The sequence below is a fragment of the Solea senegalensis genome, unplaced genomic scaffold, assembly GCF_019176455.1.
Source record: "Solea senegalensis isolate Sse05_10M unplaced genomic scaffold, IFAPA_SoseM_1 scf7180000012694, whole genome shotgun sequence".
Classification (NCBI taxonomy): domain Eukaryota; kingdom Metazoa; phylum Chordata; class Actinopteri; order Pleuronectiformes; family Soleidae; genus Solea; species Solea senegalensis.
In genome coordinates, this window is record NW_025320674.1 from 46,064 (window position 1) to 66,281 (window position 20,218).

At 41.4% G+C, this 20,218-nt stretch overlaps 1 protein-coding gene across 2 annotated transcripts; it reads left to right on the plus strand.

Moving 5' to 3' along the window:
- Positions 1–10,017: 10,017 nt before the first annotated feature.
- On the plus strand, positions 10,018–18,529 carry LOC122759956. Of its 2 annotated transcripts, none has more exons than XM_044014975.1 (3): positions 10,018–11,478; positions 13,280–13,914; positions 17,948–18,529. In XM_044014975.1, the coding sequence occupies exons 1-2, from the start codon at positions 10,489–10,491 to the stop codon at positions 13,808–13,810; spliced, it is 1,521 nt and encodes a 506-aa protein (XP_043870910.1). In that variant the 5' UTR covers positions 10,018–10,488; the 3' UTR covers positions 13,811–13,914; positions 17,948–18,529. The 2 variants fall into 2 exon arrangements, with proteins under 2 accessions (XP_043870910.1, XP_043870911.1); XM_044014976.1 differs by having other exon boundaries at positions 17,951–18,529.
- Positions 18,530–20,218: the final 1,689 nt, after the last annotated feature.

The window sequence follows — 20,218 nt, forward strand, 5'->3', positions numbered from 1 at the left end:
TCCTCTTTAAAACTGTGTTTCAATGGAATTAACTTGTTAAAGACGTGTTTACTCTGGAAACGACTCATTCAGGTCCGGGTATGAACAGGACTGACCCTGATTCTGAAAGGGTTCTCATACGATCGTCATTACACTTCTAACAATGATTTACAGGACTTTTAAAAAAAGACTCTGTGCTCTCACAGACAATGCTCTGTGAGTGCCGCGGCACTAAATAAGACACCGTCAGTTGAGAAAATAAGAGACGTCGCTTAGCTGGAGCCAAGATTGAACACTGCGTCAGCACAGTGTGTGAAACCACACTCCCAGGCTGAGCTGCTTTGTTTAACTGGTTCACCCAAGGTTTTTTAGGGCTGCCATTTTCTTTTACCAGCTAAATACCCAGCATAAGAAAGTAGCAGGAGTAGAACCCACTGTGGTTCTTCTGCTTCTGCAGTTTATCTTTGTCTGACCATTGTCTACTGATCTCTGGCATCAACAAGGCATTATTTACCCAGTGAACTGCTGCTTAATGTTCATTTTCTCTTATTTGAACCATTCTCTGTAAACCCCATATATTAACATGTGCAAAAATCCCAGTTGATTAAATATTCAGCCCAGCCCGTCTGGCACTAACAATAATGCCTCATTCAAAGTCACTTAAATTACCTTTCTCCCCTATATTGATGCTTTGTTTAAATGTCACCAGGTTGTTTTGACCATGTGCTATCTGCTTTATCCTCCACCTGAGGGTCTTTGCCAATCTCATCTGACATAGGGCGATAGGCAGGGTCACACCCTGGACAGGTCGCTAGTCCATCACAGGGTCACACAAAGATACAAACAACCATTCACTCTCACAATTACACCTGTGGTCCATTTAGAGTGTCCAATTTACCTAATCCCCATATTGCATATTGTTTTTGGACTGTGGGAAGAAACCGGAGAAAACCCGCACACACGGGGAGAACATGCAAACTCCATGCAGAGAGACCCTTGTTCCAACCCGGGTCTTCTTACTGCAAAGGCAAGAGTGCTACACCAACTGTGTAGCCCAAATTCTATTCTCATTTACAGGAAATTGTCAATAAAGTACAGCATATGTGAGATTGACAGCTGTTATTGTCCAGTAGGTGTCTGGTTGCAGGTGACACCAGTGAAGGCGTCACCATAGGAGTCCAGATTCATGACCGGTTGCCACTTCAGTTGAACAGATGTACGTAATAAAGTGGCCTGTGAGTGTATGTTGTTGACATGTTTCTCTTCATTTGTGGAACTGCATCATCACACCACCAGCAGGAAACCACAGTGACTTTGCCATCTGCTACAGTTACACAATAAAAGACACAGGGAGTGAAAAAATGAATACAAAATGTATGAGGCTGACTTAAAGCTCTTGTTTGCAGCAGATGTAAAAAGAAGAAAATGGTGGACTTGGTGGATGTTAATTGCCTTCTTTGTGGGGATGTGGCCCATTATCATGACAGATCTGAAACAAAGCACAATCAAAAGTGAGCGCCTGTCAAGATTAATTTAATAAGTTCATTGCCACTCATCTCAAAACTGCTAAGCCTGGAGGCGTCGCTCTTTGTGTTACGTAAATTAGAGCACTTTCAACAGCTCCTTCTTTCACCATCCACCATCCACCAATTCAAAAATGATTCAGCTGACGCTGTTGTTGGCCTTAAGCGTGAAGGACAGGGCAATGTGTTTGGAGACTTGTTGCAAAAAACATAAAGCAGTTGACCTTATTCCTTTCTGTTTAATGTGTATTACAGCATTTATTTTCTTTCCTTTTCAGCAGTAACTGCATGTCTCTTATCAGTTTTAATTTGCTGGGTCTATTCAGTGTAATTAGCACAGCCTCTAATTCTCCACTTGTGACATCATCAGTTCTTTTAAAACGATTTGCTCTGTGGTGCACTACAGTCTCAAGGATTGCACCTATTTGAAGGTTTGCGACTAGATTTTGCCGTGTGTTCACAGAATGAGTTTCAGAAGCCTGGAGAAAAAAAACAAAAAACATAACAAGGGTTCACCGAAAAGGAAGAAAAGAGAAATGTCAGTTTCACACAGAGTAAATGATCTCCACAGCTACAGGATGTAGATGTTATGTAAATTAATTCTGTACAGGTTTCACAGAGGATTGAGTCTATGTGCTGATGATAGTTTAAATAAGTCATAGTTCTCTGAGGGTGAACCATGTTGACTTTCATGATTAGACTTTAAATTTATCATCCCCATGAGACTAATGATGGTGCATCCTGTTTGTAGGAAAATCACCAACCTCACCAACACCGACATGGGATTCCAGGACGTTCCACAACCATACAAACACTGCTATTTCTGTCTATATATACGTTGCTACTCTGGTTGTGTGCTCAAAATACTATGTAAAGCATTGGTATTGCTAACCTGAGATGATGTTTTGAATTTCTGACCTCTTAGCAGCAAAATGTGCCAGTTCGCAGCCACTGCAGCACAAAAAGACACCTGTGGATTTCCTTGGATGTGAAAAGCCAAAGGTTTATCATTCTCTTTCTTCAGGAATCTTTCAAGGCACAAACGTGCTCAAACGTCTATTCCAAATGTAGAAATAATTTCTGCTGTAACATTTTCAAAGGTCTTCTTCTTCTATACAAGAGCAGTTCAGCTCTTTGAAAGTCTCTCTCTCTCTGTAAGACGCTGACCTTTACACTGTTGTAAAGCCTGAAAATATCAAAAGGTCGGAGAAACGGCTCATGACAGTCGTCACACACTGTTAATATATCATGCGTATGAAAGAGATTATTTTGATATTGTCTTAATGTTGAACATGAGGTCTTTCCTGTAAAACTCTTTACTGGTAGCAGATCTAAAAAGTAGTGAACTGTCAAAACTGTTTTAGTTTTGGGAAAGGTTGTCACAAATGCAGAAGTATGAAAGTGGAGGCTTACTCAAGGGTTCTTCCTCTTTTCTTTTTTTAAACTAATGTTAATAAACTAATAAATGAGAAAATACCTAACAGTAAATCATTACTTGCCCATCAATTCAACAGCAATCAGATCATACTGCAATATCATGTATTTTTGTACAATAGGACACTTTCTTACACAGTGTATTGTAGCTTTAACTAAAGTATTAATGCATTTAGCAGAGGATCTGAATATTTCTTCCTCATTTTGCTGTCAGCAGACGTTTGGCAGTAGTGATTTCTAATTTTCTGCATTGGAGCATTAATGACCAAAGGCCTTGGCACTGTGCTGTTAAATGAACAATGTGGCGTGAGCTTATTGGAGTCTGTTACTGCTGCACGTCAGAGCTGAGTGAACTGAAGTCAGACATTAGGAGTCAGACGTTCTGTTCTTGACGCAGTGTCTTGGGCTCATGGTGCCACCATGTTTACTACACAAATACAACCAAAAGTAAGAGCCGGTTACTTGGATATTTTCACTTTTATTTATGGTATGTCATGTATAGTCTCCAATGTGTATGGACTTGCTTTTTTGTGTATTTATCTTTCTTGACAACTGCATTTTTCTGGATCATCAAGACTTGTCGCAAATTTGCCTGAAGGGCCATTTCGATCCAGACAAAGAGATCTCATTAAATATTGGATAGATTGTGATGAACCTACATAATTGCTAACCCATACTTCAAACACCACCTTTCTATTTATGAAGCTATTTATCACCAACACCTGATCACGTTCCTGTTGTGTGAGAAATGTAAAAGTATCAAAGACTCACCAGTATCAAAAAAAGAAAACAAGGCAATACCTTGGTTTTGATTTAATGGAAGCACAGGACATGTTTTATATCTATATACACTGTGAGAATAGGAACAAAAACCTACAACTGCTGTTTATTTTTGCATATGAACTTTATACTTGGTGGGTGCCCTGGACAGGGGTTCGGTCGGGGGGGGCCTGGTTTTTCCTGGACACAAGTAAGGGGGGCTTCTAGGAGAAAAAGTTGTGAACCACTGGTCTAGTGCATAAGAATTAGTGACATATTATGGAGAGACTGCAGACTGTGACAAACGGCTGTAGAGACTCCTCCACTTACCCATCCCTTTCCTTTTCATTCATTAGCAACAGCCTTAATCGCACACATTCACTGGGTATCACAGTGCAGAGCTACCCCCCCCCCTTTTGTCAGCAGTCAAAAACCAACCCAGGTACGCCCCATATCTTTCTGCGTCTCGTTCTCATGCCCCACCTCTTGTGCCAACAAGGTGAATTTAATCATTTTGTTCCCGTTTTCTTGCTGTCAACCATGGCAACAGCCTCCCGTGAACCATCTCTGCTGTGCTTCTCAAGGCAACACTCACTCTCACCAACCATTATCCTGTCCATTAGTGCTTTTTGCCTTTGTCATTTGGATTCCAGGCCAGTTTTAAAAGCAGCTATAGTCCTGTGTTCTTGATGTTCTGCACATAGAGACAAATTAGCAGCACCTGCAGGTCCGACATGTGCTGTACAGATTCAATGACATTACACTGTGTATTGTGAGATAAGTTGCCTCTAATGGTTCACTGTGTGTCGATGACTATTTACTCTTAAAATAAAAAAAAGAAAATAACTGTAGGAAGTGGATTTGAATCTTGGGCAAAGAATGAAAAAAAGGACTTGTAGCAGTGATTTACCCTGTTCAATATCCCACTTTTGTATTTTAAAGTAAAAGCATCCAAGCCTGAGAAAATAAAACCATGCTATACACTCACACAATATTTAGCCTTTGAATTACATGACACACCATTTTTGTGGCATAATACAACTGGGTTTCCTGGTTTGGAAACAAGAATTGTTTCATAATCCAAATTGGAACACAATAGCCATTCATTCCCTCACAGCAGAATGTGTGCTGACAGACCGAGCACTGATATCAGATAAGAACTCAATGGGTGTTAGAGATCACATGGTGGACCAACTACGTGTTTCCATCCACTTTCACTTGGACATTTAAATACCTTTAATAAGCCCCAATATTGGAAGAGATATGGAGAATCAGATGAAAAGAACATCAAGTCATATGCATAAAAAGTCTTTTTTGTGAGTTAATCCACAAACCCTTCTTCATTTTATGTCCTCTTCTGTTACACCAACTGTCCTCATGTCCTCCTTCACAACATTCAATTAAACTCAATTCAATGTTATTTGTATAGCGCTGAATCACAACATGCCTTATCTCAAGGTGCTGTGCATAGAAACAGAAACCCAACAATTCACACAGTGAGCGAGCACGAGGCATCACCTGAACATTTCTAGGTAAAAAAACCCATATGTGAATTTTTTTTTTTTTGGCCAAAATGGCGTCCGTGCCAGACGTGTCTGCAGAGTGAATTGCTGGCACACTCAGTTGGATTTACAGAGGCTACTAACAAAATACATTTATAGATAATTTAGAGGTTTGTTTGTTTTTTTTAAAAAAAGGTCATCCTGCTGTGAAATAATATAACATTGAAACAAACACGTTCCCCTTTGTTTTCCAACAACACCCCACATAATAAACAGAATAGATTTGTATGTGACCTAATATTTGTCCCATGTCTATATCCTCAAATCTCAAAGCTTCCATTTTTCCATTTTTATTTCCCAAGGGAAGAGTTATATTGTTATACACCAAAACTAATACACCAAGTCAAAAAAAACACAGAACAAAAAACAAGCCATTGTTTCACAACACATTACTCTGTGGGATTTTAAATCACTGGATTCATGTGCCTCCTTCGATAAAGAAGTGGAAAAACAATAATGCCCTCCCAGGTTTTTTTAAAAAAAATTCACTTCTTTAGTCCTCACCAATGCTGTCCTAATGATGTACATGTTGTCCAGTAAGAAGATGTCTCTACTCACGTCTCCTTTTAGTGCTTATCCTAATCTCCAAATGTTCTGCTCCCTTCCTCTCAGTCACAGTCACACCACATTCTTGGCTGGGAATCTCTATGACTAAGCATTAATTGTGCCAGCTTTTAATATTTTAAACACACCATTTGTCAGGTTTTACTTTTTTTGTTTTGGTAGCATAAAAAAATCTCAAGGCTTGGTGGATATGTTGCTCTGTAAAATAAATCATGATTGGAGTGTCTTAGGAGAACGCAATGCAATCATTTACTCACAATAGGAGAGTGGGACTAAAGTCATCTACAGAGGCCAGAACCATTCGCCATCATTAAACCACTCAATGTATAATGAACGTGCAGTATCAGTATATTGTCTGTGTTAGTTGTGGAGGACAGAGGAGCAGAGGAGTTCTGCAGTGTCCCACAGATTCTCCTTATATTTTATACATTCAGTGAACATTAAAGCGCTGATGTGTGCAGCTTCATGAATGATTCAAGTTTGAGGTTTCCACAAGACCCTCAAATGGGCAGTGAAGAGTGTCTCCATAGTGTGCACTGTCAAATGTGTTCTCAGTGTCTCTTAACAAGTTCATATTCTAGAGTTACTCTACTACATTGTTATTCAGTGCTGACAAATGGCGCCTTGGTTTTTAACACTAAATAACTTTTCTGCTATTTGATCAGCGAGTTCAGATCTATTTAAAAAAAAAAAAAACATTGTAAATTGCATTATAAAAAGCATTGTTTATCCAGCAAAGATTTCATTGATGATGAAAACAACTTGACTAATCCATAAAATACGATTCATGTAGCGGATAGACCCTGTGTTCTGGAAGTATTGCTCCTGATACAAAAACCTATATCAAATCTTGAGAAAATATTGCCCGCTGCTATGATGACATAATGAAGACTTACTATTTAATTTTTAGCACTGATTCCTAAGTCATAAATTGAACACAGTGTTGTCTGACAACATTTTTATATGATGTAGTACATATAAAAGTCTACATATGTAGGTACAAATACTGTAAACAATATTACGCGGCTGTATTTTTTGACATTTGCCTTTTATTGAAGAGTGCAGAGGGGTGGATGTGAAGCAAAGGTTACCAAGTGCATCCATGCAAATGCATGTCTGTGAGCTTATGCCATGCAGTGATGTAGTCTAAGATTTCCGTATAAACACTTAAAAATGCGCACTGATGAGAGGTCATTTTGACAGAAATGGCACTCTTATAATTTGTTTTTGGCAATAAAAGTCATTTTCATTAAAAAAAGAGAAATAAATATAATACAATGAATCACATGTGCTCTGTTTCTGTAGGTTATTGTGCTGGTGGTCTGGCAACCCATGGCTTAAGGGGACAATGCTATAAAATATACTATTAGAAGGAAGAAAAGCACAGGCTTAACTTGTTTGAGGACTAAAAAGATAGACATTTGACACACAATAATTATTTAAAGGTGGAACAGAAACAGCTGAGGTAAATTCTCTTGGCAGAAGGATTATGATTGATTGGACACTATAAATCGAGCGTTCTGTCACAGTATGTTGGCCCTGCGATGAACCGGTGACCTGTCCAGGGCGTACGCTGCCTTTCACCCAATTTCAGCTGGGATTAGTTCCAGCCCCTGAAAACCCTCATGTGTAGGATAAAGTGGGAGAAATTGAATGAATAATGATTGCAGACCTACTGAAGGACCGTGTGGCTCTAAAATGTCAACAGTGTCGTCTGTGTGTCTTTTATTTGCGTCAGCATATCTGATAAGATAAAACGCTCATCATGTATCATATCACCAACATTATCTCTTGCACACTAAGGCCTGCATCCGAGGCTAAATAGGCCACAAACATCACAACAACATATTGACTTCTTGTGATGGATTCAATGAGAAGGACACATACGTGCTCATGAGGTTTGGGAAGTACAGAGTGGCAAGTGGTGAAGTGTGACTCCCATTCTCTTCACTTTGTGATTGCCCTGCAGTCATACAGTGGAGTGGGAAGTGGGCAGGTCGGCACACAGCGGTGTGATGTAAGGGCTGCACAAGCTGGGAACTTACTTAGGGAACTCACACACACACACACACACACTAAGGTGCAGAAGGTACCTGAAACCTTTGCTATTCCCTTTGTAGTGTGTAGACAAGGATCAGCCTTCGGAGCTCCTAACTTGAAATACGGAGATTAAGATGACAGCTTGAGATCTTACTGCGTCTCCACTTATCAACTATCTGTCAGGATTTGTGTGAATATGTATGAGATATATAGCGTGCTGAAGTGCAGGGTTTAAAGTCAGAAGTGGAAACTATCCTAAAATGTCCCTCTCGGGGTGGAAATATTGCCACGTCAATAGTTTGTTCAAGTCAAGGACACTGACAAAAGTTTTCTTAAGTGAGCAATGATGCAACTCCAACCAGCTCTGAAAGGAGCCGGTTGTTTACTGCCTGTAGCTCCACCTCTGTGTTTATTGAGGGACTTACAAAATATATATCATATAGATCTCATGATAAACATCTACTCAGTCACAGGGACAGCCAGTGTTCTAACTAGCATACTTATTCCCAGCCTTCCTTATAATTTAGTGTAAGTGCGAGTGTGCATATAGATGTCCTGTGAAAATACATGTTGCAGTAAAGTACACTTGAAGTCTTTCCAGCTTTACGTGTCGTCTATAAGTTTCTTCCAGCAGCTGGGACTGGACTCCTGCTCATCCTCCTGCTGGGATGGATAAATCCTTTTTATCCTTCCGTGCTGTTATTCCCAGAAGTTTTTTTTCGTCTTTTCTTTTTTTACAAAACATTATTTTCAAAGCTTCAGTTATTTTCCTTGAAACAAAAAAGAGTAGTGCATTCTTTAGTCTCTGAACAACACAGAAACCTTGTACTACTTTGGACAGTGAGTGAGGTTGATTGCTTTTACTGCCTTAAGGATAAACAATTGGTACCATTCATCTGCAAAGTTGCTGTCCATGGATAGCAGAAATTGTGAACTTGAGCACTCTTGTATGTGGCTGTAACGGCTATTTCATGTGCTTAATGTTTTTTTTGGCATTGATGGACAAAAAATATCCTTTTGGCATGATGTAGTTCAAATGATTTCAATGAGCATGGCATTTATGCATCTCCTATAGGCTCTGCTTTAAAGCATTACAAGCAAATATTTAGTGTGATGAAGGCGTTTAATAAACAGATAACAAGACAGTTCAGAGAGAGAGAGAGAGAGAGAGTGGACACACCTATCGACTGTTTCACTTCACTGACTCTGCATACAGGCCTTTTGAAAAATATCCAGTGCTGCAAAGAAACCTAAAACAGGTAGCGTGTCTAAAAATGAGTCGGATAATAAATGGACCAAAACGTGTTGGCGCTGTGATGGACTGGTGACCTGTCCAGGGCGTACCCTGCCCTTCGCCCTACAGTAGGTCAGCTGCGATTAACTGGCTAGACAATGGATGGATGTATGCACTCAAGTGTGATTGACATCTTGTATCATCCAATTGGAGTCTGGTTGCAAGTGATGCCTCTGAATCTTTGTTCAACGGGAGATTCTTATGGCTGGTGTTGTGACCGCTTGTGTCTTGATGTGTCTGTGTCAGTCTGATGAAAAAAGCACTCAACACTTTATACTGTAGCTTACAGGCAGACCAAACTACAACATTACTAGAGTTCACATTTGCCCCAGTAGAGGAAGAATTCACTTCCCACCAAAATAATGACAAAGTTAGAATGACTTGCAGGGGTTTAAAGGGGGATGTATTGGTTGAGAGAGAGGCAGGACATAAGGAGACATAAATTTGTGTAAATGTGTCTCTTGTAAAAAGGCATTGGCTCTGTCTCCTTTGACTCACAGAGCTGTCTACTCCTTGTCTATATATGCTCGAAAAACCCCACCTCCCCCGGTGCTTCTCCCCTCCCCTCCTCTCTCAGTCTCTGGCCACGGAAACCCAGACAGTATTTAATTGCAGAGTGCAAAGGCTTCAGTTGGGCTAATGAGCGCAGGACTCTCTCACACACTGTCAGGGAGACAGAGCCCCATATGGAGTCCTTCAGCAGAGGAGCCGCACACAGTGGCTGGAATTCAGGTGGAGGAGAAACTACAAATCCCCAAATTCAGGTACTGTCGACTATGTGAGAGAATATACCAGAGGCAAGAGGCAGAGTAAGAGGTGGAGAAAAGAAGAGAGCGGGAGAGGGGAGGGGAGGAAACAGGAAATACACAGTCAGAGAGAGAGAGAGAAAGAGAGAGAGAGAGAGTGACTGGAAGCCTGCAGCAGCAAATGAGATAGAACAACGAGGCGGGAGAGGTAGGAACACAGACAGAGAGGGAGGGAGAGGGGCCCCGTGTTGGAGAGAGGGCTACAGGCTGAGGAGGAAGAAGAAGGAGTAAGAAAAAGTTAGGAGAAGTAGGAAAGCGGGTGTCCAAGGAAGGGAAAGAAAGGGTGCAGAGATTAACAAATACAGGAGAGGAAAAGGGGAAACAACAGACAGGAAGGAAGGAAGGGGAGGGAGAAGTCTTGGGTTAAACGAAAGGAAAAAAAAAGAACTGAAGAAAAGTTTTCTAGTGGGAAGACGCAGATGAGGAAAACAGAGCGAGTGAATGACTGGGCTGGAGAGAACAGGGGGGGAAGGAGAGCAGTTGTTCTCTAACGCGATTTCCACACAATCCTCTGGACGTCTTTGGACATGTACACTGAAAGCGCACAAACAGCGGGACACCACCGATTTTTTCAGCATAAAAGCGCCCCCACCCCCTGCCAGCACTGTGTCCACTATGAGCAGCCACACAGTCATCACGGGGGTGGGCTGGGATACCAACCAGCATCAGCCAGACAGACGGACCACCCATCACTGGACTGCTGGAGAGACATCCAGGCTCCTCAGGTTAAGAACGTTGGAGGCAGAGCTTTCTTAGTGGACAAAGTTGAGAGAAGTGGTCATCGCAGCCCACAGAGGAGGCCTGTGTTTGTACAGCCTGGCCCTTACAGTCATTCTGATGACTTGAGCCAAGTTTGCCCGTGGGACTTCAACCCTGCCCAGTGGAGTTACGCACTGGAGTCCGGGGTGAGACACTGCCCGTCTGTCAGAGAACAGTGTGGCTGTGTGGTACACGGTGACACCAGGGCGCACACCTTTAAGCTTGGGACACCACATCCTCTGCCTCACCTTCAGTTCAAAGGTCAAGGATACAGACACAGGAGGACTGTCAGGTATGTCTCCGTGGATGAGGAAGAGGAAGTTTGTGAATGCAGCCATCACGTGGAGCTCCATGGTCCCCATTTGACTCATTTGCCAAATGGCCACTGTGGACCAAGGCCAGTGCTTTTCGAGGGAGGGGAGGAAAGAGATAGTCATCAGGACTGGAGCAAACAGAAGGGTGGATCAGAGGAAGGTTATAATGGACCTGAAGCCATACACAGAGCATTCTTCCCCACTGAAGTCCCACAAAAACAGTTGAACCAAAGCAGGAGGAAGGGGTCGTGCATCCCTCCCTCTGGCATCACCAGTACGGAAACCTCGAAGTTGACAAACAACGACGAACACCAGCACCAGGGTTCAGAGGACGTGAAGCCAAAGAGGCAGGAGGACTCAGTGAGGGATCAGATCAGACAAGTTGTGGCAGGTCTGGAGGATGTGCTGGGGGGTTTGAAGCAAGTTCATGTGGAGATGAAAGAGGTAGGAGGCTCTATTGTATGTCCATTGGTCTTTTTGTGGACACACATCAGGTGTCTAAACGTGATGAAGATGACGCAAACTTTCCTCAGCAGACATTTGAAACAATCGACACAAAGCACAGATGCTGACAAAATGAGATCAGTTTGACACAGTTTGTGTATCTGTGTGAGCATGAGAGCATGTCAGGATGTGTGTGTGTGCCTGCTGACGGCATTGTCTGTGACTTACTCAACGTCTCTTACCGGAGTGATGATTGAGAACGATTTACCCTGACCTTTAGCAGAACGCTGCTGAAATTGGCAGTGTTCCGAGCGGCGCATAAAAAAAGCCTGGCTTGCGACTGTTACTAAATTATGCCCTGCTCTTACAGTATCCATTTTGCATGCAGCTGTAGAACTGTAGCACTGGTCCACAGCCGAATGTCTCCATGTGGAGCCTGGCTTTGTGCGGAAACATTTGGAAAAACAAAATGTCCATGATTGTGCATTCAGAGACAGTTGGAAACAATGGAGGTCTAAAAACAGCTTTGGTTGGAGGGTTAGTTGAATTGCTGATGATTACTTCAGTTTTAGCACAGTCAGAGCATGTGGTTGTAAATATGGTCCTGGCAATGGTAATGGTAAAAGTCCTGTGATAAAACCCTACTTAAGTAAAAACACAGAGTTTTATCACCTATAAATGTCTAAAGAGTATCTCAAATCAAAGCAACCATACCTGGAAATTGGCCACTGACATCACATAGAGTAAATAGCATTTGCTGCTGCAGGAGGTTGAGAAGGAGCCAATTTTAACCACTTTATAGTCACTTAGATAGTTTAGGGTTAGGGTTAAGTTTAATTTAGTAACTTCATTTCAACACGTCACCACATAAAGATGGGCTATAAAAATATGTTTGGAAACAACACATTTAATCTTACAAATATGATGTGCGTTATACATTCACAGTGTGTCTTTTTCTAAGTAAACTAGGTAATCATTTAACAGCTTTCGAATGAAGGATTTGGAATAAAAAGAAATATTTTCCCCTGACATTTAGGAATATATTAAAGGTCCAGTGTGTACAAATGATTGACAAGTAATTGGGCGGCAGTGGTCAGTGGTCGAGCGGGTTGTTCTACAATTGGAATGTTGTGGGTTCCATTCCTGGGCAAGACACCTAAACCCAAGTTGCTCCTGATGGCTGTCCCAGCAGAGTGTGATGGATGAGAGATGTGTGATTGAAAAAGTGCAGCACATAGATGCACTGTATGAAAGTGTGAGTGAATTGGTGAGTGGCAAAAGCAGCTTTGAGTGAAGAAATGTGATGTTTATTGACAGTCAAAATGCAGTCTTTCTTGCTCACTCCTCCCTCTCCCAAGCACGTCAGGTAACTATGGTGGTTTTCACATGCCAGAAAAATTTTTTTACTTCTTCCTTTGCATAGAAAGCTGCCCTTTAATAAAACATAATGAACAATATAGCTAATTTGTCCATTCAGGCTCCTGTAGGGCGGTGATGCAAGTCTGTCGCCTAAATAAAGTAACTGCATATAAAAGGTTTATTCTAAGGCTGCAAAAGTCAAAGATCTTTATTTCAGAGTGATTATGCACTTATACAAACACACTTATGGGTAGTGCATTCAATTTCAGCCAATAAACTCTCCTAAATATACACACTGGAATTTTAAGTGACATTTGATGGAAGAATGCAGGGGAAAGTTGAAGTGTTTTACTGCAAAACTTAAGTACAGTTCTTGATTTAAAGTACTTTTTTGACATCGCAGCACTTTGGACAAGTATTGACCTTCTTTATTATCATTCAGGTGGTTGAGCAGATTGATCGGCTCACGGCCAATATCGACCTCAGCGAGGAGGCGGCCTGCAGCAGTCTGGGGGTGTTCAATAATTTTGACAGCTCAGCTCCTTCAGGTGACAGCAGGATGGTCCTGCTCACCAATCACAAGCCTGCTCCAGTTCAGGAGTCACAGCACGACGAGGAAGACCGCATCATCTTAAGGACTAACGCGCCCTCCCCCGTCTACATGGCATCTGTCGTTAAAACCAGCCGCTTCACCCCACCCATCCACAGTAAGAATGTCAACCATGAAAGGTCAGGTGTAAACGGCCATCCGCCTCACCTGTACCCCTACAGTGGCCCAACTCATTCAGAGCCCCTCCCACAGAGTCTGGACCCTAAGGTCATTATTGGGAACAGCACGTCCAGTTCAAGAACTCAGAAGCCTCCACCTTATCCTCAAAATGGGCGGTGTGGCAAGGGCTCGTACTCGCCTCCGAAACCTGTGAGGACCCCTGCCTACCCTGGGAGAGGCCGCCAGAGCACCAGCATGGTGTGAAGGAGAGGGGAGGTGGTCTGCCCTGGTGCCACGGGGGCCTGAAACATGAGATCCTACTGCAGTGAGTGGCGGTCAGGAGGGAGCAGGCAGGGGAACAACTCATGGTAAGCTCAGATACAAAGGGGACGTGTTTTTGTTTTTCTCACCCTCTACTTTTATAGTGTTGATGTTTCCTCGCAGCTGATGACGTTTGCCGTGTTTACTGGCAGCGCTGTTTTCACAGTCAGTAAATGAATTGCAGTGTTCCTCCCCCTGTTAGAAAAAAAGGGTTTGTGTGTGTGTTTGATGTACTTGTGCATGTGTGTGTGTGTGTGTGTGTGTGTGTGGGCAGAGGCAGAGGGGGGCTTAAAGTGTCTGCCTTTGCCGATGTCACATGATTTCCCAGTCTTCAGTACACTGCAAAATGTGTCTGTTTTGGCAAGTGAGACGAGAAATGACTTTCTTCTTCTGTTTGTTTACACATCAGCCAGCAGGATGACATAATTTCATTGGCTGGGGTAAACTTAGACATGAGTAGATCTGAGGAATTCTCTAATCTTCCTCGACAAATCTATTAGTCATTGAGTCACTATGTATTTTAAAAAATGAAAATATCAAAATAAAGTATTATTCAAGCAACTTATAAACTAAGATAACAGCCTTGTTTTGCAGTGTATCTAAAACTCATCTTTATCATTGAGTTGGCAGGAGCTCAATAATTTTTTTTTTGTTATAGCAAAGTGAGACCCTAGAGCCACTTGACTCAAATCAAGAGGAGTCATTACATTTACTGGATGATCATAGCTCTGACTCATAACTGGCATCATTTTCTGTGAGGTGGCTGATGAGGAGGAACCAAGCCTTTCTTGTTGTGCCACAATCAGATGTGAACTAGAAGCAGACTTATTAACAAGAAGACATCTGTGAAAAAAGTCCCTCTTGCCCAAGAAGAAAGTTCATCAGTAGAGGCTGTACAATATTCAGTATTCCCCTAGAAAGTCCACCTTTGCAGATGCTGCAGAGGCAGACATGCATGTTTCTGTACTTCCCTCTTGTGCAGAGTATGCGTAACTGCAATCTATTTTTCTGTGCCTCTCCAAGTTGGGCAAGCACAATCTGGTTTTAATCATAAAATCCCCTGGCTTCATGCCACTAAGGAGTGAGGCAAACTCTTGGTATATTTGTGACGTCCATATAAACAGGAGCACCTCTGCACAGTCGAGCAGCTCTCTACTACATTATGGTGACGCACTCACGAAGGCTGCAGCTTCAGGTTGCTGCTGCTGCTGCTGCTACCAGAAAAACACAGTTGGGGGAAAAAAGTGCATGGGCATCAGCTTCTATTCATTTAGGGAGATAAGAGTTTAATTAGTAAGTGCAATGTAGCTATAGTTCAGAACTTTTTTCTGTTAACTTTATTGCTTCTGACATTTTAAAGGACTGAATCATGTGAGTTAGTCACACGGTGCAGGTTCATTGTTATGATGTGTTTCCAAGGTCATGAACTCAGAATTTTCAACTTGTGGCACAAATCAGATATGACCCACAGTAGGAAAAAGAAAAGCATGTGTATTCAGATAGCAGACAAGTCAAAGAGAGACAAATCACAGGTAAACCTATCTCACAAGGTAACATTTGTTTAAAAGAAAACTCGTAAACATGCAGCTGTGTTTGGATCAACACCAACAACTGCAATCTCTACACCATAACCAATATTCTCACACAATTTCATCATTCCTTCGATCTTTTACTTTTTGAGTTATGCTGCTCAAAATCAGAGAAACGAGGCAGAAGACATAACCTCGTATTAATGAAGGCTGAGTTCCATTTAGCTGCCTCAGTTTCAGGGCACATCTTGTCACACTGTCCTCTGTGTGACAATGAGCCAACACGTGACACCAGTTACACCCGTGTTTTTCCTTCAAACAAGTCAAAATATCTGCTACCTTATTCAGCCTCCTCTATGAACAGTCCAATACCTTTATTATTTACACACAATATTTTGCTATAAAAAAAATAAACTGGCAGAATGGGAATGGAGAGGAAAATAAGAAACACACAGTAATGAGACTCTTGATTGCAAAAGAATATTGAATTGAATGCTGTATAAACGAGAGTAGGACATTCAGCGGGGATTTAATGTTATTCTTATGTTAAACAAGGACTGATGTCTGATGGACAATGAACAGCAGAGAGAGAGTTGTGGCAGGTCAGGTTGGAGGGCTGAGGAGAAAATGACAAACAGCTGAGCAGGGAATGAGGTTTAAGGAGCTGGCAGGAGGCTGGTGATGGGGATTAGGTTTTGGGGTGGTGGTGAGCTGGCAGGCAGACAGATATGGAGGAAAACAAATGATAGAACAAGAAACTACACAAGGAGATAATAACCTACACAGAACAACTCAACTAGTGGATGAAGAGCCAGGGTTTAAGTGCATGCTGGGTTAATAAGATGATAACCAGCAGGTGATGAGGCTTTCAGGACTCCCTGAATGTCCTTCCTTCCTATGGATTATTCTTTCTAGCTAAGTGACTACATGCATGGCCTCTTCTTGGTTTTAAGCTGTCAGAGATGTTTCTACAGTTGGCGTTTGCAGAAGTTACCAAGAAGTGTTTAGCAATTCATTACATAATTTTGCAGAGGCTGTGCACAGAGGGACGCAGCAGTGCTGTTTCCTCACAATGCTTTAATTTCCATGGCCATGTTGAATCCCCCAGGGCTAACTAATACAACAACTCCTAAAAGACAATGTAAACAGCAGAGGTTTAAGTGACACTTTGTGCTCATGGATGTTGTCCTGCTCCAACACACATGATTCAAATGAATGGGTCATTATTAGGCTTTTTGCAGAGCTTGCATTGAGAAACACTGCATTATAGTCAAATGCTGCAGTAAAAGTGTTAGGAAACACGATGCTGTTGTTTTCACGATGCTGTTGTAGAAAATGACAGCTCAATCTGCACTACAACTGAGTGGTTTTAGTTCTAAATACATCTGAGTGAATTATTAGAGATGGAACTGAAAACATTTGGTGCCTAGAGACATCCTTACAACACTTAACACTGATTTCTAGAAATGCGTTGCATGGATCAGCAAAGAAACAAAATTAAAACCCCAGACGTTCCGCTGGTTGTTGAATACTTATACAGACAGCAACAATCTTATCTCAAATTGGAGGGGGTTATAATTTAGTTAAAAAAGGTTCCTGTTTATCCGTTTGTGGTGTGAAACCGTGGAAGAGTTTGATACACATATAGCCCCATATTTCCCACGATATAGGGATGAGGGTCTTTGACTGATCACCAGGTGTTCACTGTTGTCAATGCATTTTTCTTCTTTTATTTATTCACATTATTTTTGCTAGCACAATCCAGAAATGTAACACAAATTTATAGAAATAAGAAAAGTCATCTGAGAGGAATACAGAGATACAACATTGTTGTTGGAGTTAAATATGTTGTACTTCTTCCCCCTCTTTTCAGATGTGTAAATTAAGTCATTGTATTGTTTTCTTTTCTCAGGTTGTCTTTGATTGTGCTTTTGTATTATTAATTTTTGGTGTTGCTTATTTCACCCTGTATATATTTTCTGAATAAAATAACACTGCAGAAAGCGTGGAAAAGAAAACTACAGGCACTCTGGCCGCAGGTGAAATGATATTATACATTTATTTCTCAAGCATTCAGTTAAACAAGTAAGAGTAAGTATCAACTTAGAGTTTGAGACCAAAGCACATCATCCAACTCTTACGCCTATGTGCTAAAGAAATAAGGGCACACTCTAATTTAATTTGGAGAAAGAGTGATTTAGTTTATTCTCCATTCTTGTCTGCAGTATTCAACATCTAGTAAGTCTGGGCATTAAGTTTGTGTCAGCTGAAGCCACACAGCATGAAGTGATCGATCATGGAAGGTTGTCAGTCAATAGAAGAGCACAGAAAATCCTCCTCCTGGTTAATCTGGCCATCATTAAATGTATATGTCATTCACAGAGATGGGGAATGCCATGTCTGCACATTTAAGGTGTAAAACTTCCAGAAAACAAACCTCCGGACATACGCTACTGTTGTGTTCAGTATATTTAATAATGTATTGTGTGTGCAAAGCTTATGAGGGTGCTGAGTTTTAAATTTTGAATTCTTTTCACCCTTTTTTGTTCAGCAGGAGCTGATGCGAGTGAGAAGACCTGACAGCTGATGGAAGCAGAGCACGGCCTGAAGGTGGAGATATTTCCAAAGGGAAAAATTCTCCATGAGTCGACCTGTGACTGTATGTCTTGCAAGCACAGCAGCATGGACGAGTGGCAGTCAGACCTTTCTGAGAATTCCGTTTTTTCTTCTGTTGCTGGAAATGTAGTGGCAAATAATTCCGAACAACAATAAGCTGAACTGCTATGAACACAAATAGAAACATAATATGGTAAAATAATCTATTCATGCCAGTATTAATTTATTTTTTACTACATTTTTTATTGCAAAAACATCTATTATCAGGCAGCTTACACCAGTCTGGATGCTACAAATACTATAGTATGCTATATAAAGATGTATGACATCCAAACTATAAGAGATCATTTACAACTCAAATCGTCGCAGGTAAAACCAGCGATGGCAGAGAAAAGTTGGAGAAGCAGAGTGGGGATTAAACTGCACAGATCAGTTAGACATCTCAATTATCGCACTGTAGAGATGTTGTATTGACTGCCTTGTAATAAGGAATAAAAGAAACAACTCCAGCATTTTATCACACCCGACTCTGACAAATGATTCCTGCACTCACTGCGTCTTGACAGAAGTTAGCGTCACAAATGATGGTGGAAGCTGGAATATACTTCTCGGGCTGCTCTGGAGATGGCAGTGTGTGATCTCTCATGGCCTAATTCTGTCAGGAGCGCTTGTTGCTGTAACCCCGGGCCAGTCAAGCCAACGTCTGAGTCAGTGTTTGTTTAAATCTTGTCTGAGACTTTCACCACACTGCTCTCACAAACTCCTGCTGCTATCAGATCACACCGCCTCCATCCGAGAACTGGCATAATTCATTCACCATTATAAAACAAAACAAAACATGTCCCTCACTCAGACTCTTGGTGTGTGTCACTGGCAGAGATGGTGGATGACACATGTCCCACTCTGTATGTCTGCAGCCTATAGCTGTTGGAGTAATTGTATTATAATGGCTGCTGAAGTTTAGATTATTCCTTGTCAAGAGCAATATTCAAAATGAAAAATGGCCACAGGCATCTAAACAATTGATTAATCTAAACAGTGTTTTCTAATTTAATAATTAAGCCTGTAATGTCACAATTGGTGATAAATGCCCAGCACTCTATCACAGGTGACAACAGAATCAAAGTGGCAGATTTATTACGTTCATTCAAATATCATTTAATAAGTATGCTTTGAGTGATAAAGACAAATGGCCTTTCTGTAAGGAGTTTGCATGTTCTCCTCATTTGTATGTGTGGCTTATCCCCTGCTAGTCTGGCTTCCTTTCATAGTTCAAACACATGCAGAGTAGGGTTGGGTTGGAGAATCTAAAGTGACCGTAGGTGTGAATGTGAGGGCAAATGGTTGTATATTTGCCACGTTTACCTAGTTTAGCTTATCTCTTGTGCAAATAATACGATTAACGCTGTTTAATTGGACGACTGATCTTGTCCCAGAATACAAGAACTAGCTGTGAGTCGATTTCTTGAAAGAGGTGCCTCCACCTTCATTATGCTCAGTGGCAATATGTCTCAATTTCAGCTTGTTGGTATTGGGCATTTGTCAGTTGACCTATTACCTCACAAACCTAAAGAACAATAGCTGGTGGCTAGTTGTTAGCATGTCGACTACTATCTTTAAAATATCAAATTTCTTGAGCTGGCAGGCAGTGTTGCCAACTCCTCAGTAAGGACGCTGTAGGAGACAGGGTCAGGGTAAGTTATGTCAGTTTAGGTTTTTTTAGCACAGTGATTCATTTTAGACAAAAAGTTTTGCATTCACGGATCAACATGGAGAGGACTGGGCTGCCTGTGACTGCTTTGGGACGGACAAGGGGCCCACAGCAGCACCCGCTGTTTGTTAAGAAGTAAAACGATCAAGCTTTTTACATCAGTCTCCAAAAGTCTCACCTGAAAGTCGCTAGTAGTTATTTTTGAAAAAGTGTCGCTAGAGCACTCATTGTAAGTGATCTCAAATGGGCTGGACGAGTAAAATAATAAGAATATTTTGCATTTCAATAGGGCTCTACACACTTTGTGCTCGAACCCTAATAACCTACAAACAAGAACTTCAATGTTTTCCCTTTGTTTTACATTTAATGAATCTTTTCACAAAACATTATAAAAAACCTGAAAATGTTACACTTAAGTTTACCATTCACACACGTGCATTGCAACTACCAGATCAAGGTGGATCTACGAAAGGTACAACACATTTAGTCACAGGT